We start from the raw sequence: 21,770 nt of genomic DNA, 5'->3' as shown, positions 1-21,770 counted from the left end.
AAAAAAAATGGAAGAAAGTAACACAGCAGAGCTCACAATGAACAATAAGCTGAAAGATAACCAGTGAGCTAAAGGCATGCATCTAAAAAAAGAACCGGCAAATCGTACGCTGACATTCTAAAACGGAAGAAATCTCTTCAAGATACGGATGACTAAAAATATAGGTAAGTAAAAGAAATATTTCATTAATGAAGTTTTATGTTATCTGTGAAATACATTTTAAGGACCATTCCTTTTTACCAAATTTAAATACCCTGGCAAATTCACAAAGCAGACTGAATTTTAAAATTCAACAATCAGCTCACATCCCAGTACCTTGGAAATGTTCCATCGGCTTCTATGTAGACTGGGCTTGTCCAGCTTCTTCTGTTATCCTCATTTTTGTCCAGCTTTTTCTTCCTCAAGGGTGCCGGCACATAGGAGGGCTGTCTACCCTTGTTGGGTAAAAAGCGATTGAATGGTAAAGCAGACTTTGGTTCAATAGCCGAAATCCTTCGATATGACATATCATCTTTATTATGGTCCTGCATTTTGAATGTAAATTCAGAATCTGTGTCACTTTCACAACCTATTAAAAAAAAAAAGGCACAAGAATTTGCTTTACTCTCCAGGTTACTCGTCTAACTGGAACCCACACAGCATGCCTGCTTTTGTCTTTCCCTTGGAAACCCAGTGTTCTACTGCTAACTGCAGGGAATATTTTTAGAAATTTGTCATGAAGTTGTGATAAGACCCATCAGGAGGAACTTGCTTTACATACTGGAGATGCATGCAGGACATTCTTTCACTGTTGCACATTCTAAGCAGAAAAAGTCCTGGTTTATGGCTGAACCCCTTTTCTTCCCAGTCTTCCTTGCCCTCACGATTTGTCATAAAATTTGTTGATGGAATACATGTGAATAAAATCTAGCAATCAAGTCAAAGATGCCTAAAATGAGATCTGAATGTAGTTCGAGGGAAACTCAGTCATTTAAAATAAATCATGCAGTCATCCAAAATTTCTGTGAGGTGAGAGACAAGGGAAGACAAAGAAAGAGATGCAAAAGCACAAGATCACAAAGAAGTTTGATAGATCCTTGTGAGACCCCTATGAGCAAGAATCACACGTTACATATGAGGTTGGACCAAATGACTTCTAATGTCCCCCCCAAATATTAAGAGAACACAGAACTCGAGGCTTTTTCTGACGGTGGTCACGGAAATATTGGGAACCTTGTATTTTGATTCAACATCATTTACACACAAATTTGAAAGAATACACTTTGATACACCTCAAGGTCAGACAGATACAAACACTAATCTGTTCTCAAAAAAAAAAAGTCAGTCTGTTCTTTCAAATACATGGGAAGAAATGAGGGTACAAAACATGACAATAGATACGATATAGATACGATAGATACAAGCTTCAGCTGCCTCCCATTCTGCCCTTTTCTTCCTGCCTCTGTGTATCTGTTAAGAAACTTTGCAAATGTTGCATGCTTCCCGCCAGAGCTCTCAGAGGCTGGCTGTGCACAGTACCTGAGGACCTGGGAGCTGTGGGCTCTCGGCAGGAGCACACCTGCAGGGTAGACCTGAGCCAGAGGCAGTCTCGTCCCCTTCCCCGTGGCTGGCAGGAGTCTACAGTAATGACAGAGAGGAGGCTACAGGAAGCGGCTGAACACACAGCCAGGAGCCCTTGAGATGGGAACAGGGAAAGGAGAGTCATGGAAAGAAAGGAGGAAGTATAGCTGCTATGACCAGAAGGACTAATTGTCAATAATCTCGCGCTTTGTTTTTACTGCCTCCTAAATTAGTACAGTTTTTGAAAATAAGAGAGAAATGTCAAGGATTCTTGCTAAAATTTTGTACATGTGAAATTTGTACAAAAGATCCTTCTACTTTGGAATTTTTTAAGCTACATTTTTTTTTTTTTAGTCCAGTACAGTATGCTGCAGAGTAGGCAAATATCCTTGATCTGGTAAGAGATATGGATGAAAAATGCCACCTGCCATATCAGTAAACAAAGGATATTGCGGCCAGCTAGCCAGCAGCCACTGCACCTGTCCCCGACTGTGCACCCTGAGGGGATTCAGGATGGAGAAAAGCAGGCTACTCGCCCCATATGGTTAAGGTGCATGTCAAAGGAATGATTTCAGTGAGCCCAGACTCTTTCATCTTTCCATACATAGGAAAGCCTGAAATTCATTAACTTGAGATGTCTGGTTTTTCTTTAATTAACAGTAATCTTTTGATGTTCTGACTACCTGAGTGAGTTGTTTTTTGTTTGTTTTTTTTGTTTGTTTTGTTTTACAAAGACTCCTATTTATCCCGGCTCCACCCTTACCTCTGCAGAGCAGTCCCTCAGAACTATCTGAGACACTGTCTTCTGGGCTTAAGTCCTCATGAAGTCTGCTGAATAAAACATAATTCTCAATCTTTCGATTGTGTTTTTGCTTTTTTTTTTTCCAGTCAACAGAGGCTTCATATAAAACTAAGGAATATGACTTTGCAATTCTGTTAACCTAAAAATATTATCTTATCATCAATATTATATTGATCATCAATTTGGGACTACAACTTGGTAGGTAGCAGAATTTCAACATACTGATCACAAAAAAGTTTTAGCATCCTGGTGGCCCCCAGGATTTTCTTTTTTTTCTTCCTTAGTTTTAATTAGCAAGTCTTCACTTCCACCCTCTTCAAACATGGTCTGCAACTCCTTTCCCAAGATCAGGAAGCAGCGTGACAGTAACCCTCTGCTTTTCCTCACAAGGGCCAGGCACCCAGCCCAACAAGTATTATCTGAGGACAGTGCTTCAAGTCACACCACTGGACCACTGCATTTGAACTGGCTGGAGTCTGTATACTCCCACATGCCTTCAATACGTGTCCCTTTTATTTTTGTTGGTCAGATATAAATTTAAACATCACATGTGTTAGGTTCTTCAGTCAGGACAAAGTAATATAGTGGGTTGAGAATTTCAACCTCTGCTTTTACAGCTTTAATCACTCAGATGAATTATGAACTCTGATTCATTTCCTTTAAACTATTATAAGAGTCATCTGGGCTATGAAAACATTAAACCTAGACAGCAAACAGCCAACAAATACGGCAGTAATTGTAAAGGTTAACTCAAATAGCCATTCACTTTTTAAACATTTAAATGCCACGACTACTCAAAAAGCTAAAGAATTTGGGGTTTTGTTATAATATTTGTGGATTCATTCTATTTTTGAAAAACAAATTCATTGTACATTGCTTTTATGTACATTTACATTAAAAGAACAACAGCAAATAAAGGTTGAATTCTAGCTAATGATTGCATGCTGAAGCATTTAGGACAAGTGTAATGTTCTCTGAAGTGCCTCAAAAAATAAAATGGATAATTAATGCATAGAGAATGCATGTGATGCATTCTCTTTAATGCATAGAGAAGGTATCTGATAAAGCAAGCACAGTAAAATGTTATGGTAAAACTAGGTGGCAGGTACATGGATATTCATGGAAAATTCTTTCAACTTTGCTGATGTCTGAAATTTTTTATAATAAAAACATTAGGAAAAACATTTAAAATAAAAAATAATAATCAAAATAAACAAGCAAAGTAAACTCTCTAACAATCCAGCAAAAACTCACAACCAGAACTCTCAATTTTTCATGCTGATGGTGGAAGCACAGAAATAGTTCAAGAAACTTCACTTGTGGTTCCAATCTAGTCAATTTGAATTGCGAGAGGCATACAGTCAGAAATTTCTGACACCACCCAACAGCCAGAGGAAAAAGACTTGCGTTTAAATAACAGATTTGACCATAATATTGGGATTTTGAAAGAAAGTTCCTTCCCACAACAGAAAGACTTTCATTAACACGCTCCTTTCACACTTGTCATGGGTTTACTCTGACCCTGACGGACACAAAAGATGTTTTCTAACACAATGCCAGTGTTGTTACTTAATCAAAGTTTAGCATAATATTCTATCATGACAGATATCAATCATTTCTTTTCTTAGATAGAGATAATTATTAAAATATTTTCCTCTTTTTTCTTAGAAGTTGTTTTTTTTATCTTTTGCAGAAAAGTAAGAAAAGGGAAGAAAGCTTATTCAGGAACTAGAACAGACTTTTATAGAATCTTATTTACTTTCTTTTTTATGTTTAGATATATCAGTTATTAGGCCTCAGAGGCAGAGATTATTAAACCTGAATCTGGAGAGAAAAGAATTAGGATAGATTATCGCTGATAAAACAGGTCATAGTTAACTGTGTCTTCCCCAAACTCCTCTAAAAACAGAAGATTAAAAGAAGTGAAACTATCACCCCTCCAGTGGCAATATAGTGAGGAAGGAACAAGAGAGACAGAGAGACAGAAAGAGAGACAGAGAGAAGGAAGGGAGGGAGGGAGGGAGGGAGGAAGGAAAGAAGGAAAGAAAAGACACCCCCAATTACATTTCCATCTCTACAAAAATATACTTCTTGGCGAAATTTTTGCCTCAATAGTTTCACTCCATTTTTCTACTCTCTCCAATTCCCAATTTTCTCTCAATACACAAAGAAATAAAAATAAACCGTCGAGTCCAAAACGTAACTCACCTTCACGTGCCCCCCTCAACGTGATATCAGAGGAGCAGCTTGTGAATGACCTAGACCCCAAAGAGTCCAAGCTTTCAAATGAATCTTCTCTCTTATAGTTGCCTGGAGGAGCAAGTAATTCTCCACGCTCAGCGCACCAGATATCACCGTAACCACTGTCTCTGCCACTCCTCTTCAGGAAGCTGGACTCTTCAAGTGCCTGAAGAACATTTTTTAAAGACTAGTAAGTTAGCATAAACTTCCAAAAATGTAATCAGTTATTGTTTATTTATTTGCAATAGCTCAAGTTGTGCTGCATTTGATAGGTGAGGCAATGAGACTGCCCCATTAAATATCAGGAAAAAACTGATAAAAATCAGAATATAAATCTGTAAATGTTTTCCCACAACTAATACTTGGCACTCATGTGACTATATGGAGGTATTCAATATTATTTAATAAGGTAATAATAAGGGGGAACTTTTTTTTTTTTTTTTTGCGGTACACGGGCCTTTCACTGCTGTGGCCTCTCCCGTTGCGGAGCACAGGCTCCGGACGTGCAGGCTCAGCGGCCCAGCCGCTCCGCGGCATGTGGGATCTTCCCGGACTGGGGCACGAACCCGTGTCCCCTGCATCAGCAGGCGGACTCTCAACCACTACGCCACCAGGGAAGCCCGGGGGGAACATTTTAATAAAAGAAAAGCTAATAATTAGAGTAACATTCAAAGGCTAAAATCAATTATTATCTACAGTTTTCTGGCAATAAACATGAAAGGAGCCAATGAGAAAAACCAACCTTAATTTTGATATCCAAAGGGAGAAAAGTTATTAAGATTATATTCAGCCTACCTCCAGGAAATATTAGGGCTCATTTTTATTAAATAAACAAAAATACCATAACAAAGTTCTTTAGCAAAAAGAAAAGTTTTGAAAGAGAGAGGGGCAAGAATAGCAGGTGTACACTTCACAAATTCATTTATTTTCACTCAAAACCTAGATGTGAACCAAAGAAAGTAGACTTGTTTGTTGAATATAAAACATTTTCCCTGGATCTAAATGAAATATTTGTTTAGCTCATATAACAGCTATATAGAAATATGTAAATGTTATTAACCATAGGTTTGTAAATCATATAGAACTTACTAAAATAAGCATTTTTAACTAACATTCCTCTAGGAAAGTTAATAGCAAAATACAACTGGACTTTTTTAAATTAGCATGTAAGTAGAATTTATAAAGCCTTTAGCATAGTTCTAATATATAGTACTCAATGAATAGCTAGTAAATATATATTTTTTTAATATGGTGAAGGTAATTTTGTTACTATAGTAAAAATCAGAAATGTTACTTTCAGGTGATGATACTAATACAGAGATAGGAATTCCTAGGTTCTTTTTTTTTTTTTTTTTTAAGCAGAGGGTTTTCCTTTTTTTTTTTTCTTTAATTTTATTTATTTTTGGCTGCTTTGGGTCTTCGTTGCTGTGCGCGGGCTTTCTCTAGTTGCAGTAAGCGGGGGCTACTCTTCATTGCAATGCACGGGCTTCTTATCGTGGTGGCTTCTCTTGTTGCGGAGCAACGGCTCTAGGCACGCGGGCTTCAGTAGTTGTAGCACACGGGCTCAGTAGTTGCGGCACGCAGTCTTAGTTGCTCCACAGCGTGTGGGATCTTCCCGGATCAGGGATCGAACCTGTGTCCCCTGCGTTGACAGGAGGATTCTTTTTTTTTTTTTTTTTTTTTGCTGTACGCGGGCCTCTCACTGCTGTGGCCTCTCCCGTTGCGGAGCACAGGCTCCGGACACACAGGCTCCGCGGCCATGGCTCGCGGGCCCAGCCGCTCCGCGGCATGTGGGATCTTCCGGGATCGGGGCACGAACCCGTGTCCCCTGCATCGGCAGGCGGACCCCCAACCACTGCGCCACCAGAGAAGCCCAGGAGGATTCTTAACCACTGCGCCACCAGGGAAGCCCCAGGAATTCCTAGGTTCTTTAACAACCAAATGTAATATGTCAACTTTCATTAAATCATTATTCAGAAAAAAAGTTATGAAAGAGAGTTAGGAGACAATTGGGATGTTCTGAATATAGACTGGATATTAACTAATGGGGAATTCATGACTGTTCTTTGGTCTAGTAGACATCACAGGTATATGGAAGAATATTCTTACTGTTAAGAGATGCATGCTGAGTATTTAGGGGTGAGTTGTCTGCAATTTACCTTGAAATGATTAATTAAAACACAGATGGATACATAAATAAAGCCAATATGGGACATGTTTAATGATTAAATCCGATGGAACACAGGTGGGTATTTGTTGTACTATTCTTTCAACTTTTAATTAGGAACACTCTCAAGATATTAAAAAGCTGAAGAAAGAATGTTTACAATGAATAATTAGCAGCTGTCTCAGGCATACTTTTGGCTAAGACTAGATGTTAATTCGTGGTTGAATTGTTTGACAAGTGTTTAAGTGCCAGCAAGGTCTAGTAGATTTATGTGAGATTTCATATATTTTAGACGCCACACACACCCCGGAATTAGAGTTGACTTCCTAGCATGAAACTGAAAGTGCCTGCTTTGTACCCTATTTCCAAGCGGATAGGGAAGCTGGGCTCAGTGCTGGTACCACCAAAATACTTCTAAAAAAATATAGATTTTAAAATTCTAAGTAAATCTTTAGATTTACCAGGTTTCTTAGACACACACTTGTTGAAGCCTTAGAGTTCAACTCAAGGAGATGATTTTTGACCTCGTAAGTGTTAAAGATAATGATGATGTGCCACCATGGTTATAAAAGAACCTAAGTTTGGCCCCGTTGCCTGGTTCCTCCCCCTAACCCCCACCAAGGACTTTACTCTGACAAGTCATCTAAAATGAGTCATCTACAATTTATAGGATGACTAAGGGCCAACAGCTTACTGCAAGTATTTTTTTTTAATATATATTTTGGATTGGCCATTAAGCATTATCTAGTTAAGGGAGAAAAGTTTGATGAACACAATGATTTTGATTTTAACAGAACAATGCAAAACAGCTCATATATTCATTCACCTCTTATGGCTCTCCACATGCCACAATAATGGAATGGAACCACAACTATAGTTTTACCTATGAAAATTCTTTTTTTTAAAATAAATTTATTTATTTATTTATTTATTCACTTATTCATTTATTTATTTATGGCTGCATTGGGTCTTCTGAGTGGGTCATATGGCTGTGTGGGCTTTCTCTAGCTGTGGCGAGCGGGGGCTACTCTTTCTTCCGGTGCACGGGCTTCTCATTGTGGTGGCTTCTCTTGTTGCAGAGCATGGACTCTAAGCACACGGGCTTCAGTAGTTGTAGCATGCGGGCTCAGTAGTTGTGGCCCACGGGCTCTAGAGCACAGGCTCAGTAGTTGTGGAGCACGGGCTCAGTTGCTCTGCGGCATGTAGGATCTTCCCAGACCAGGGCTCGAACCTGTGTCCCCTGCGTTGGCAGGAAGATTCTTAACCACTGCACCACCAGAGAAGTCCCTGAAAATTCTTTTTTATCTACTCTGATTTTGACACTGGTGACAGGAAGCAGCCTCGAATAAAGCATTCCCAGCACAAACACTCTACTAGGATGATTCAACCTGAGTCAGACTGCCATAAAAAGAACCAAAGGCTGTAACGAGAACACTAATGCAAGAGCCAAAGTCCTACGTTATTTTTAACTGGATGTTTTCTTAGCTGAAATACCTGTAAGGCAAGGCTTTGCCTTTGCTCAAATCCCTGCCATATTCATCGTTCAGAGCCTTGCCCTCCTCCATTGCACTGACCTACCTGTTCATCTGTCTACATCAGAGGGTTGTGCTGTAAGGATGGGTCATCAGCCTTGTATGAGTGTTTTCTCAACAACTAGTACAATGCTTCTGCATGGTATTATCTCAACTGTTATCTGAATTAACTGCTTTAAGGAATTTAAATAGGGTATTATCAACTCTTTACAATTAGAAAATAAAAATCCAGAAGGAATACCCTAACCTTCTAGACTATAATCCCATCTCCCTATAATGTATGTGGCTGGGTTCAGGCAAAACTATTTAGAGATCAGAGTAGTTATAAGGCAAAGTGATCATTTTCATCCTAAAACTTTTATTTCCAATTATAGTAACTATTTATTACATCCTTACAATGTGCCAGAGACTAATGTTAAATGCCTGACTGGTACAGTATCCTTTAATCATCATTAAGACCCATCAAGCAACTACTATTAATTAGATGATCATATATTATTTTGATGACATATTTTCTTCTGCACACAGCAGATTCTCCTGCATAAATACCGCCATAGTGAAGTTCATTTTTCCGTTTGAATATTATGAGTGAAGATTTGGCCAACTCTGGTCAGCGCTGGCACTTGAGATATATGATATGACCCATGGCAAGACAGTAAGATAAAGAAACGAGTAACTTCCATACATTTTAATAGCCCTGAACCACCTCTCTATTACAGGTTAAGTTCATAATAGGTTATATAAAGTGCCTAAGAAAGAAAGTAAATTAGTATTTTGTTGAGTTACCTAAAATTAAGAAATAAATACGTATACCTATATCATATACCCTGGAAACTGCTCTGAAATACTTACTCACTCCTTGTGGTGGCTTACAAAGCCAGCAAATGAGTAACAATCCTCTCCACCCATCCCAATCAGAGCCGCCATATATTATAGAGGGAGGAGAAGAAGGCAGAGGGCATGTGGAAAAAAGAGATGAAGGGGAAAGGGGAAGATGAGAAGTAGTACTAGTTAGAGTAGTTGTCTCATATAGAGTTTCCTTACCTTAGTCAGAGCTTGTCCTAAAAGATTCTCAAATGCTTTCAAATTAAGATAGGGACCATTATAGTAGGGGTTACTTTGTGCTTTTCTTCCCAGCCAGTACAACGTTATCAAAACCTTTAAAAAAAAATTCCATGAAACAACAAGATCAGTCTATTTAGTAACTAAATGGCAAGCTCAAAGGCAAGTGAGCACTCTAGATAAAAGACAGTATCTATGGTTGAAAAGTAGATTTTCTTTTAAATTATGTAAAGGAGAAGGGTCACTAAAAATGTTATTCTTCTTAGATTTCCATCTCTGAGCACATTCTCAGAGCAAGAGCCTAGACCCCAACAGGTATTTATACTCTACTGGTACACATGAAGAAGGAAAAAATTTACAGTAAGAAAACATAAATTAAACTTCTAAAGTAATATTTTTCCAACAATCTTACAGACTGCACACTTAAAATCAAAAATTCTCAGCTTCCCTAATAATGATATTGAGCTCTTATGTTTTTCAATAAAGCTGTCACATTTTTAGAAATTCTTCTAATATGCAGAATATTATAGATATAAGTCTACACTGGGCAATTACCCAGAGTCCTTAAACATTTAATGTTTTTCCTTAAAGTCTGATTTTGGTGGTTTCTGACTTGCTCTCCTAAAAATCCTACAGCCTATTCATTTGCCTTTACCACATTACTAACATGTAAGGACCCACTCCCTAGATTTAACCCACCTTCTTATACTGTGAGGTCAGAAAATACATGTTTCAACCATATTTAAACACATTTAGAATTTGTTTCTAGCAAAACTTAGAAAAAGGACAGAGAGTATATCAGATATTTTTAGATCCCACTACCTTTTCACAGAACATGTAAGTAAAAAACCATTTATAATGTCCCATTAAATATATCTTACATTTTTCACTCTCCTATCAGTCTCTTCTTGCCTGTAAAGAAAAAAGAAAATATCCATTAGTAATATCTATGAACCTTAAATTGTTAATTATTAACTAGAAAAAACTCATTTGTATTCTAAAGTTCTATGAATATTAATACCACCTGGAAGTTCAGAAACCTTAGTTTATTATCCATCAGAAGGATTTCTCCATATTCACTGATTTCATGAAATATAATTGTCAGTTTTCTATAAAAAGCAAGGTTGTCTTTTTTCCTTACTTTATTCATTACAGTCTGATTTTTTAAATGTGTTATTTGCATTTATAAGTTTTCATTTTAAACAATGTTTAAACCCAAGCAAAAGGCGAAAAAATCAATGCGTGTTCACGGCAGAAAAAAAAAAATCAGGAAATGGGGGAAAAAGCCCTTAAATAGGAAAAAACAAAAGTAATTTTGCCCTGAGTTTTCTTTTCCACTTTGCGTGAGGGTTTTTTCACTCAAGTTCCCCAGAGGAAATTGCTCAGAGACCAAACCCTGCAGATGTTGAAAAGTGCAGTTTAAAAAATAGCCATGAATCTCTGCCTAAGAGATTTCACTCTAGTACAACAAGCATCATGAGTTTTCCCCCCACCTGTAAAAGGGCATGGTATTTGTGGGAAAAGTTAAAGAGGCAGATGTCACCACAATGTTGAAGACGAAAAACATAAGTTAATTAACAAAGCAATGGATGACCCTAAACTATTGGTGCTTTCCATCAGAGACTTAAGCAGTATCATTGCTAATTCAGAGAGATGCAGGAGCCTGAGCTAGATGACCTCCAAGGTCGCTTTTCAGTCTAAGAGTCATAAGTAGTACATTTATAAGAAAATATATATGTATACACACACATCATGTGTGTAAGACATATAAAACACACATATATAACATACATACACAGGGAGACAAAGAAAAGGGGGAGAGAGTGAGCACACAAATGGAGACAAACATTTAACTTAGCTTTCAAAGAATCCATGAAGACAGCTACGACCATTCCTTCCCATAAGATAAACATGAACTGAATGAACATTTGGCACAAACTCTCACCCTACTGTGGAAATGTAAATTGGTACAACTACTTTAGTACATTTGGTAGCATCTATTCAAGCTGAATATACAGTATATGCATATTCTATGACCTATTCCACTCCTCGATATATACCCAACAGAAATGCTTACAGATGTTCACCAAAAGTCATATATGAGAAACTTTATAGAGGCACAATTTATAATAGAAATAACTGGAGCTACATCTATGTCTTTAACAGTAGAATGGATAAATTATGGAATATCCACACAATGAAATATTCCATAGCAATGAGAACAAACCACCTGCAGCTATCTGGTTCAATCTGACAAACAATGGGAAGTAAAGGAAGCCAAATAGAGCACAGACTGTATTATTCATTCAAGTCAAGAACAAAAACAGGCATAACAAGGAGTCAGGATACTGTTCGCCCTGGTGGGGGAGGATGGAAGTGACTGGAAAAAGGTGAGGGGCTTCTAGGGCGCTGAAAATTTCTTATATTTTGATCTGTAAGCTGGCTATTTAAGTGAGTTCCATCTCTAAAGTCTGTGAATTGTACACTTAAACTACACATATAGAAAAAGATACATGCTTCAAAAAAGCAAATAAATTTTACAGCCCAAGTACTTAAATCCTAGCTTATCTCTTAAGTAAAAAAGAAAATCATCTTGTAAAAACAAAATCAACATTTTTCAAAGAAGTGGGGGGAAAATAAATCATTAGAAACTGACAATAAAAAAAAAAGAGTTATATTGGGAATTCCCTGGTGGTCTAGTGGTTAGGATTCAGCGCTTTCACTGCCATGGCCTGGGTTCAATCCCTGGTTGGGGAACTGAGATCCTGCAAGCCACACAGCATGGGCAAAAAAAAAAAAAAGTGATAAATATATAGCCTCTTTTTATGTTAATGACCAACAAACACACTTCAGACATTAACCAAAGCACAAAGAACCATCAATACTCAATGAAAAGGATACATTAGGCTGAAAATCACCACATTCTTAACAGTCAATGCAAACCACCCCACTTTTCTCAGAAGTACACTGAGGGCAGAAAGAAGAGGAACAGAGCTCTCTTGGACCCCTGACCTCCTTTCCACAGCCCTCTCTAAAGGTTCCTAATCCATCACACTCATTTACTTTGTATTATGACAAAGCAATAATTGTAAACACAAGGTATGGCCTATTTTGGAATAAACACTCACAATAAGCAGTGACCTTGGCACTATAACCTTTCCCTCATTTCACAATCCCTTCTGCATATGAGCATTTATAACATGCTCTTGAACAAAGGGACACACATGCTGGCCAAATTGCTGTTCTATCACTGAAATGTAATGCCAGGAATTCAAGTAGTCAATGATTTGCTGGAGTCCATAGAGGTCAACTTCTGACACACAACAAACACATCTCATTGTATGCAAGTCAGTAACCAGGCGGCTCCTTTCCCTGCTGTGGCCACAGGGCACAACCCCAAGGCCTTCCAAATAGAGCAAGCGTGAGGGCAGAGGAGAAGCTCCTGGTATCAGTCTCTCTATGACCATCCAAGATATTGCCTAATCCATCAGAACCGAAAATAAGACAGTCTGATCTACAAATAGGCTAATTCCCTTACAACAGATATTTCAACAGTTGACATGGTATAATTCCATGTTCAGAAGCATGGTCTTTGGGTCAGATGTAGGTCCCATTAGCTATGTTCATCTTAACTCTTGAAGCTTCCATCTCCTTCTGGAGAAACTGCAAATAATGGCCCTTATTCCAGGACATCATAAGAAAAGTACACAGGCATTTAGCAGAGTCCCTAGCCTCATGGTAAGTGCTCATCAAGTAGCAATTACCACTAGACTGTAAGCTATGTGAGGGCAGGGCCCAACTTATTTACCAAGCTACCCACACAGGCTTCTTAGTGACGCCATGCTGGACTCCAATATTTAAGTTGCAACCAGCCTGCCTGACACTCCCCATCTGTCGTCCCTGCTTTATTTTTGTATTTATAACCATCAACTGCATGCATTCGTTTATTATCTGTCTCTTCATAATCCAAAAGGAATTTTTGTGATTTTATTTACTGCTATATCCCAAGTGTCTTAAGACAGGGTCTACCACCTGACAAGTACGTTAAAATATTTTATTAAAAACGCCTAGCACATGGGACTTCCCTGGTGGTCCAGTGGTTAAGACTCCATGCTTCCAATGCAGGGGGCGTGGATTCGATCCCGGGTCGGCGAACTAAGATCACATGCCACTCGGCGTGGCCAAAAAACACAAAAACCAAAACAAAACCTCTGAGTTTTCTAAGTTAATTATTTCCATAATTTTATTTTAAATGCCTAGCACAGTGCATGGCACACAGATGTTCACCAATACTAATCTGAACACATTTATTTAGCTTACAGAAAGAAATGTAAGTCAGCAAAAGAAAGCCTGAAATGATAAAAGCTCAGGAGATTCCTATGAGATGTCAAAGAACAGTTAAATTACATTAGCTTACTTAAAACATCCAATTTTGACTCCAACTGTATTGATACTCATAACTGGGCTTCTTTTTTAAAGCTATTTTCTTTAAAATTGCAATAAAAGGAATTCTTTATAATCACAGATCAATAACCCAAAAAAGGCACAGGTTCAAAAACAAAGGGCAGCTTCAAAGTGCTAAGTACAAAGATTAAGTGGTGGCCTCTGGGATAAAAAAGCTTCCCAGCAGAGCTCTGAAAGACAAAGGCCAAAGAATCCAAACCTTCCTTGAAACCCAAATTTACCATAAAAAGGGACAGAGATGAAACATTAATAGTTTGAAAAAATGACTATGTTGAATATGTTGCTAGCCTTCTCTGTGTATTACACGCTAATTTAAATATTGTTTAATATTCAGGAAATACCAAGTATGACGTAGATATCATCTTCCACTCTGTTAATGGAAAAGCTCTGGTAATTCTTCACTACCTGACAAAGGACCAGAAAACATGTGCTCATCACAGAGCTCTAAACTTCCTGCCAGAGGCCAGGAAGAAAAGAGCCATAAACCCTCAAGTAAGCCCATCAGTGAACAAGATCCATCAGTAACCACCTTATCCTAACTTCAAGGTATACTCAGAGCCAGGAAACTCTAGGTCTGATCCTTTCTTTATTCAAAGCTGTTTTAAAATACTTGTACAAATCCTCCATCAAGGAGCACCAACCATCTCTAAGGAAAGGACCAGGGAAATAAAATCCATGTGGATGCTCTGGCTCTCATCGGGAGACCCCATTCTTCCCCCAAGGCAGCAGCGTGGCTAAGAGGGCAGGCTCTGGAGTCAGACCTCCTGGGTGTGATTTCTGGCTCCACTTTTGGGAGCTGTGAGAATGTGGCAAGGCTTATCTAACTCTGTGTCTCCATAGTCTCACCTGGAAACCACATACCCATTTCACTGGGCTTAAGACAGACATTTGAAAAGTACTGAACCCAAGCAGATCAAGTAAAGGAGACACTTCAAGACTATCCTCCAATTACCCACCTCAACCACACAGTATGGTGGAAGGGAAGTGGCGAGAGAACAGGCAAGTTTCCCCACACATAGTTTTTTCCCCCAGAAGAGACATTTCTGTGACGCACAATTCAAGACACTCTTTCATGTTCTGCTTTCCTTTCCCTCTTTCTCTGAAAGGCTTTGAACAAGAAATTGTTTCTAGAATAAGGTCAAACAAAGAGCAAGGCAAACTAGTGTGGTATGACCGTTGTTGGCCAAACATCCATGTTGGCCCCAAGCCAGCCCTCCTCACCCGCCCTTTATCTACCAGGGACTGCCTAGGCCAACACCCTTCAATTTTCCAAAAGCTCAAAATCTGAGGGAAAAAAAATGTGCCTACATGGCCAAAGTCTGTCTATCTCATATCTGATAGCATAGTTTGGGAACAGAATGTTAAAGGATGAGATTCTAGTTTTTATTATAGTTTGGTGCAGCCAGTTGTAGTCTAGGGCTTCATCAAAAATATTTCCAAAGACGTTCTGTTTATCCAAAGAGCTAACGCTGGGCCCACATGCATGCACCCACCTCAGCCTTTCATAGAATCTCTCCTGGTGGACAGCAGAGAGCTGTAACCACACCTGACTCACAGGCCTGGCTAAGAGCTGCCAAGCTTCCAATGTTCATATATAAGTCACCTAAAGCCACTCACAGAGCCAGTCCAGCAGATCAAGGACAAAGAGTTGGAGGAAAATTCCCCCCAAATAAGATAAAGCTTCACAGAGCTTGACACCGACTCCCAATTCTCTCTTTATGTTCTTCCTCCATACCTTTTTGTTTTTTTTTCTTCTTCCATATCTTGATACACCTTTTCCTCAAGGTACCAACTTCTTCACTGGCAGCACCATAAGCTCAATCTCGTCATGTTCTGCCCTAAGATCAAAATCCCTTGACACTGAATTCTTCATGCTCCAAAATCATCCTTCCTCCCTAAATCCCAGCCCACACCCTGCCCAATCCAACCTCGGTGAAGATCAAATACAGTTGTCTTACCGAAGCATCATACAAGGAAGCGTGTGATGAAAAACTCATGCTGGAATTTCTGATAGAGTGGGAATATCTTTGCTCCAGATACCACGGGGGAAGACTCCCTACATCCTAACAGGAGAGATGAGACATGTGGTACCACCTGCCACTACCCCAGGCTTCTCTGGCTACAAGGAATCTGGAGTTCAATAAGAGACTCAAGTATAACTTCCTACCCCACCCGGTCTCCTCCCTGCCATACACACTCACCCCTCTTTCTATCCCTAATCCTACAGCCCCGATCATCCCCTTTTCTTGGCCTCAAATAAGCTTTTACCTTTTTTCCTCAGAACAACTGCAACTCACTGGGTGATTATGGCCCCAAGCATCCACTTCCTGAGGCTACTTCCCAGAGCAGGGCGTGGACCCAACCCTTCCAGAGTCCGTTCTAACCCTGCCCTGCCCTGCCCTGCCCTGGGCAGCTTCAGCTGACCGGGATGTGCTGCTTGGGAAACGGGGTTGACATCAGAGAAGCTGGGCTCACACAATACTTGGTCCTCCTCCAAGCCACTAAGTAATCCCTGCCCTCCAGTTGTTGCTTATGTAGTCTGGCCACCTGTTCACAACTTTTAAAAAAATGTCAAGAAATGAGGTCCTGGATCATGATTTCATAAGCGGTCACCAGTAGAAAAAAGTGTGTGGACTGTATCTGCTTTCAATCTGTCAGGTATGCATGAGGTTAGGGAGGAGGCGTGTGTGTGGCCAGGGGAGACGGTTAAGACCATTCAAAGCAGATGCCCTTCTCATTACAACCGCGGCATCGTTTTCTATAAGAGACAAGACGGTCTGCCTCCAAATGGGAGGAAAGGGTTGCTCAGGATACTGGGTGAAATTTTAAGACGCATAGTGACATAATAATTTCTGATGCTACTGTTGCTGAGGGAAGGGCCTGTTTTTATTCCAAATGCAGGAAGTGAAGAAGGAATTTAGGAATCTATCAGGTAACGGCTCCTTTTTCTATTAACAGACATTTTTATTCATGGAAGCTCTTCCTTTGCATTACATAAAATAGAGCAAACCTTTCTCTAATGACTGGCAAATAGAAGGAGGAAGAAATGTGTGGATAAAAGTTAAAGATGAATTCTTGGAATACTGCACTCAAAAAGTAAGCTGCATTTTAAAAAATGAGGTTGAAATTCTTCCTTTCCTCCCACCTTCATCCCTAAAAATGAAACTGTATTCCATTTGACAATCTGCCAGTAATGTGAGACACATGTGACTCATAGCTTTTAATCTGCCATTGCTACAAAATGCAGCTCTACCTGACTGTGGAAATTGTAAAAATGGCACTTGAGAAAATAATACCAAATCTGGAGATAATTAGTGAGCAAAAACAGATAAACGATGATTTCTGTACTTACCTATGTGAGACAAAACTCTTGGAAATTCAACAGTTTTTGCCCTAGGAACATAATGCTTATTCCAAACATGACAAATGAGTAAGTATCCTCTCGTTAAAAATCATTTCTTATTAAATTTCACACCCCACCCACACAGTACTAAGAATAGCTAAGTTTCACTTGAAGAGAAAGGAAAAAAAAAACCCACATGCGTTCGAAGACACTGGCACATGGTTCCACTTAAATAATGAACCTGAAGAGCTGCTGCAGGAGCTGAAAAGTGGGTTTTTTTCTTAACTCTCTCAACCACAGACTTTTTGCAAATCTTCTTTTCTACTTTTTGGAGTATGTTTGCTATTACATAAAACTGATTTCACAATTTGAGACTCACACATGTATATCCCCTGTTAGATGGTAACCCAGAAACAGACAATTCCTGAATACAGAATTTAATATCCATGATATATGCTCCGTGTACTAAATGGAGTTATGACCTTCAATTATATAAAATGTGCTGGGGAGAGACTACAGGGGGTGTCAATTACAGGCCTACCCATCATTTTACTTCTGTAGGTAACAATGCCAGGTAGCAGCAGCAACGGGAAGAGTGGGCTTGGTTTTAGACACGGGAAGTTTGAGACACATGACAAAGTAGAAATGTGAAGTAACTGGTAATTAGACATACAAGTGGGATGTTCAAGCTAGAAATCTAGGTTGGAGATATAATCTGGGGAGTTGTCAGCATCGAGATTAAGTGTAAAGTCATGAAGCTACAATGAGACACCCCTAGAAAATAAGTGTAGATAGAGAAGAGGTCTAGGGGTTGAGGGCTGGGAAGCCCAACACATAAGGGCTAAGAGGTAGAGGAGAAACCAGCAAAGCAGACACAGAAGGACCAGCCAATGTGATGGGAGTGGCACGCCAGAGGGAAGGAGACCGAGATGGAGGGAACAGTCAAAAATGTTGTTGAGAGGGGAATGAGGATGAGCGCTGAGGAATTACTGCTGTATTCTTTTCTTAACCCTTATAATATCTTACACACATGTAATACACACTCACTCAATTACTAATTACTTCTCCTCAAAGGAGAAAAAGAAAGAATTATTAATATCAACAAAAATCCTGTCAAAACCACTGATGTTCCTAAACATACAATTTAGGAGAATACTGAGCTAGATGGCTCAGGTGCCCTTCCAGACTTCTGAGCCCACACTTAGCAAAGCCAACAAGAAATTCAACTAGGTATAAATCTTCTTGTCTTTAGCATCATGATATTGGAATAATAATGTGCCAGGTGAGGAATTTTCCAAGTCAGTATTTGTCAAACTGTGTACCATGAAGCATGAGAAACTGGCAGATTGAATGGGGCTTAAGGTCTAAACTTTTTACAAAGTGTTGCATATTTTCTCCTTAACACATAACAGAAAATTGAAGTTGTGAAAAGCCCTACAACAAGAGATCTGTTTTACTTATACTTTGAAAAATTCACTTTCTCATAGTTTTTGGCAGAACAGTTACTAAAATCTTAAGGAATTCTGGTATCGATGAAGTATTTCCCAATTGTGTTCTGTTTAAGTCCACTTTATGCTTTAATTGTATCATGCATATTAATAATAATTACCTTTATTAAGCACTTTATATTAATCATTACGTTGACCGTATTGCATTATTATCTCCTTTAATCCACACAACAATCCAATGATTTATAGATTAGGAAATTGGGACTCCAAAGGCTTAAAAACTTTCCCAAGGTCACAAAACTATTAAGACTTGATGTGATCCATGCTTGCCATACACTAAAAGCCATGGATTAAGACCCTGTTTTAGTATTAGTGCAGTCACCCTTTCTACCTTAATATGTTTTTAATAGTTTACTTCTTTCTTAATCCTGAAAAATAATTGTCTGTAATATCCTTGAGAAGTATAAATGTCTCTCAATATCCTCTCCAAGTGTTGGTTCAAAACCTATCTATAGCAGCAATAATTTCCTGCCTAAATCTGTCTCTCAAAGACAATGGCAGAAGTTCCCCCTTACCTTTTCTGGCAAAATTTAGATTTGTACTGTACTATCTTGCACATACAACCCGTTACGGGATTCTGCAGATGGAAAATTGCCAAAGCATTTTTAAAAGGACTTCCTTCTGAGTAAATGAAATATATCACAATAATTCTCGTAGTGAGAGAAATGCAAGGCAGAGATTACCTGTTCTTATCACTGCTAAGCCTTTATGAGTGTGGTTTCTTTAAAGCAAGTACCCATCGAATATAAATAAGAAGATTATAAATTAAGCACAAGCAAGGTTAAATGGGAAAACATTTTGGTTAGCCCCCTGAAGGTACATTTTCTGATCTTAAAAAAAAAAAAAAGGGCTTCCCTGGTGGCACGGTGGTTGAGAGTCCGCCTGCTGATGCAGGGGACACGGGTTCGTGCCCCGGTCTGGGAAGATCCCACATGCCGCGGAGCGGCTGGGCCTGTGAGCCATGGCCGCTGGGCCTGCGTGTCTGGAGCCTGTGCTCCACAACGGGAGAGGCCACAACAGTGAGAGGCCCGCGTACCGCAAAAAAAAAAAAAAAAAAAAAAAAAAGCTAAATCTACCTTTAGGTTTGTGAAAATTAAACAAAATATATTTAAAGTGCCTAGCATGTAGATACTTATTTTCTTTCTGATGAACATGAAAGCATAAGGTGTAAATTATTAGTAGTAAGTTATTATATCATTACACCAATTCCTTAGCTGTAATTTATATTAAATGTGCTATGTGTCTATAGTACAAACCGGTATTGACAAAGTAGTGCATACCAAACTATTGATTCATGCTACACATTCAAAAGTCTCCATATTGCTTTTAAGTACATTATTCTCCTTTGCCTATAAGTGAGACTTGTTTCAAAATTTTAATTCCACCATGGGAAAAATCAGCACCACGGCCCCCTCAAAAAAATCCCTAGCCCAAGTTTTTCATAAATCATTTTTAGTCCTAAATTTTGCCTGTTCTAGATTAGCCTCTCTTATCTTAGTGTTTTTAAAAAAAAAAACACCAAATTTTTCACAACTATATTTAATCCAAAGGTTCCTAGGGGCAATATATATTTAGAACAGAGTTTCTTGACAATGTTACCCTTTGAACCTTACAATTCTTCACTGCGGGGGATTACCCTGTGCATTGCAGGATGTTAAACAGACTCCTGGCCTTATTCACTAGACACCTCGCCTCACCCTAGTCAAGACAATCAGAAATGTCTCCAGACATTACTAAATATCCCCTGGGGCACAAAATTGTCCGACGTTGAGAACCACTGTTTTAGAAGATATAAGAATTTAACTTATTCCTCTTCATAAAGTATACTCAAGGTTCCATGGGCCTAAAATTAGCTGAAACCAAAACCAGTCTCATGAGTAGTAAATGAAGTCTGAGGAGTTGACTCACTCTCCAAGAACGACCAAATATTAAATTAAAAACATATTATGACTTATCTTCCTTGCAATTTGTATAAAGCTGCCTGTCTTTCATTAGAGAGTTAACACCATGCATCATTTTAAAATTTCCATTTACATATACCGCCTTCCATAGATGTGCCATTTCCTTCTTAGCCTTCCATATAATGCTTCAAATTTCGGAATCTTATCAAAGTATCACCAATCACTCTGTATAAATCATTGAGAAAGAATGGACATGCTTCAAAGGAATAACATAATTGGTTTTCAAATTCAGATTAATAGAACACTGCCTTCTTCAATTAACTTTCAAGTTCAGTACACATTCAATCCCGATGTCCTTCAGAGTAGTTTACCTTTCTTGCAGTCAATTTCAATTTTCCCATTTTCTGTGAATACCTTTTTGAAACTTCCAAGACTAATGAATCTAGTGAGATTTTTCTTCTTCTTTCTCCCCTTCACCATATTTAATCTAAACCAAATCCAAATAATACTTCCCAGGCAACTTTTCTCAGATATGCCCTTTATATTCCCACTATCACCAGTTCAGAATTTAAACTGAATAAGTCTTCCTAAGTGCATGCATCATCTAATCCCCGAGCCTGTTCATCCTTCCACATGCTCTCCACTGGTGAAGGGCCCCAAATTTCAGAGTCAGAAAACTAAGGCCTAAGCCAAACAACATCTCCCTCGAACACTCACTTCCCCACCAAACAAATCCTATCAATTCTAGTCTCTAAATCTCTCTGGAATTCCTTGCTTCTTTCTCAGATGTATTTCCTGTCTTCGATCTTCCCCCTGGTCCTCCTCCTCCCCAGAGATTCCTGAAGAATCATCCTAAAATGGAATCCTCTCCACGTCTCCTTTTTTTTTTTAAATAAATTTTTTTATTTTTTATTTTTTATTTTTGGCCGCGTTGGGTCTTTGCTGCTGTGCGCGGGCTTTCTCTGGCTGCAGTGAGCGGGGGCTACTTACTCTTCGTTGTGGTGCGTGGGCTTCTCATTGCGGTGGCTTCTCTTGTTGCAGAGCACGGGCTCTAGGTGCGCGGGCTTCAGTAGTTGTGGCTCGGGGGCTCAGTATTTGTGGCACACGAGCTCTAGAGCGCAGGCTCAGTAGTTGTGGTGCAAGGCTTAGTTGCTCCGCGGCATGTGGGATCTTCCCGGACCAGGGCTCGA

At 39.1% G+C, this 21,770-nt stretch overlaps 1 protein-coding gene across 11 annotated transcripts in view; it reads right to left on the bottom strand.

The window, feature by feature from the left end:
- Window positions 1-21,770, bottom strand: part of LMO7 (LIM domain 7) — a 214,280-nt gene that overhangs the window by 51,465 nt on the left and 141,045 nt on the right. For all 11 annotated transcript variants that reach the window (XM_082602294.1, XM_082602292.1, XM_082602296.1 and 8 more), the window contains exons 6-9: window positions 10,246-10,276; window positions 9,347-9,460; window positions 4,571-4,769; window positions 316-568 (exon numbers count right to left, since the gene is read on the bottom strand). In XM_082602294.1, coding sequence (XP_082458420.1) covers window positions 316-568; window positions 4,571-4,769; window positions 9,347-9,460; window positions 10,246-10,276 — 597 coding nt within the window. The remainder of the gene's footprint in view (window positions 1-315; window positions 569-4,570; window positions 4,770-9,346; window positions 9,461-10,245; window positions 10,277-21,770) is intronic.

The sequence above is a fragment of the Mesoplodon mirus genome, assembly GCF_964341445.2.
Source record: "Mesoplodon mirus genome assembly, chromosome: 17".
NCBI lineage: Eukaryota > Metazoa > Chordata > Mammalia > Artiodactyla > Ziphiidae > Mesoplodon > Mesoplodon mirus.
Note: the sequence above shows the minus strand (reverse complement) of the source record. Positions and strands in the feature narration are given on the sequence as shown.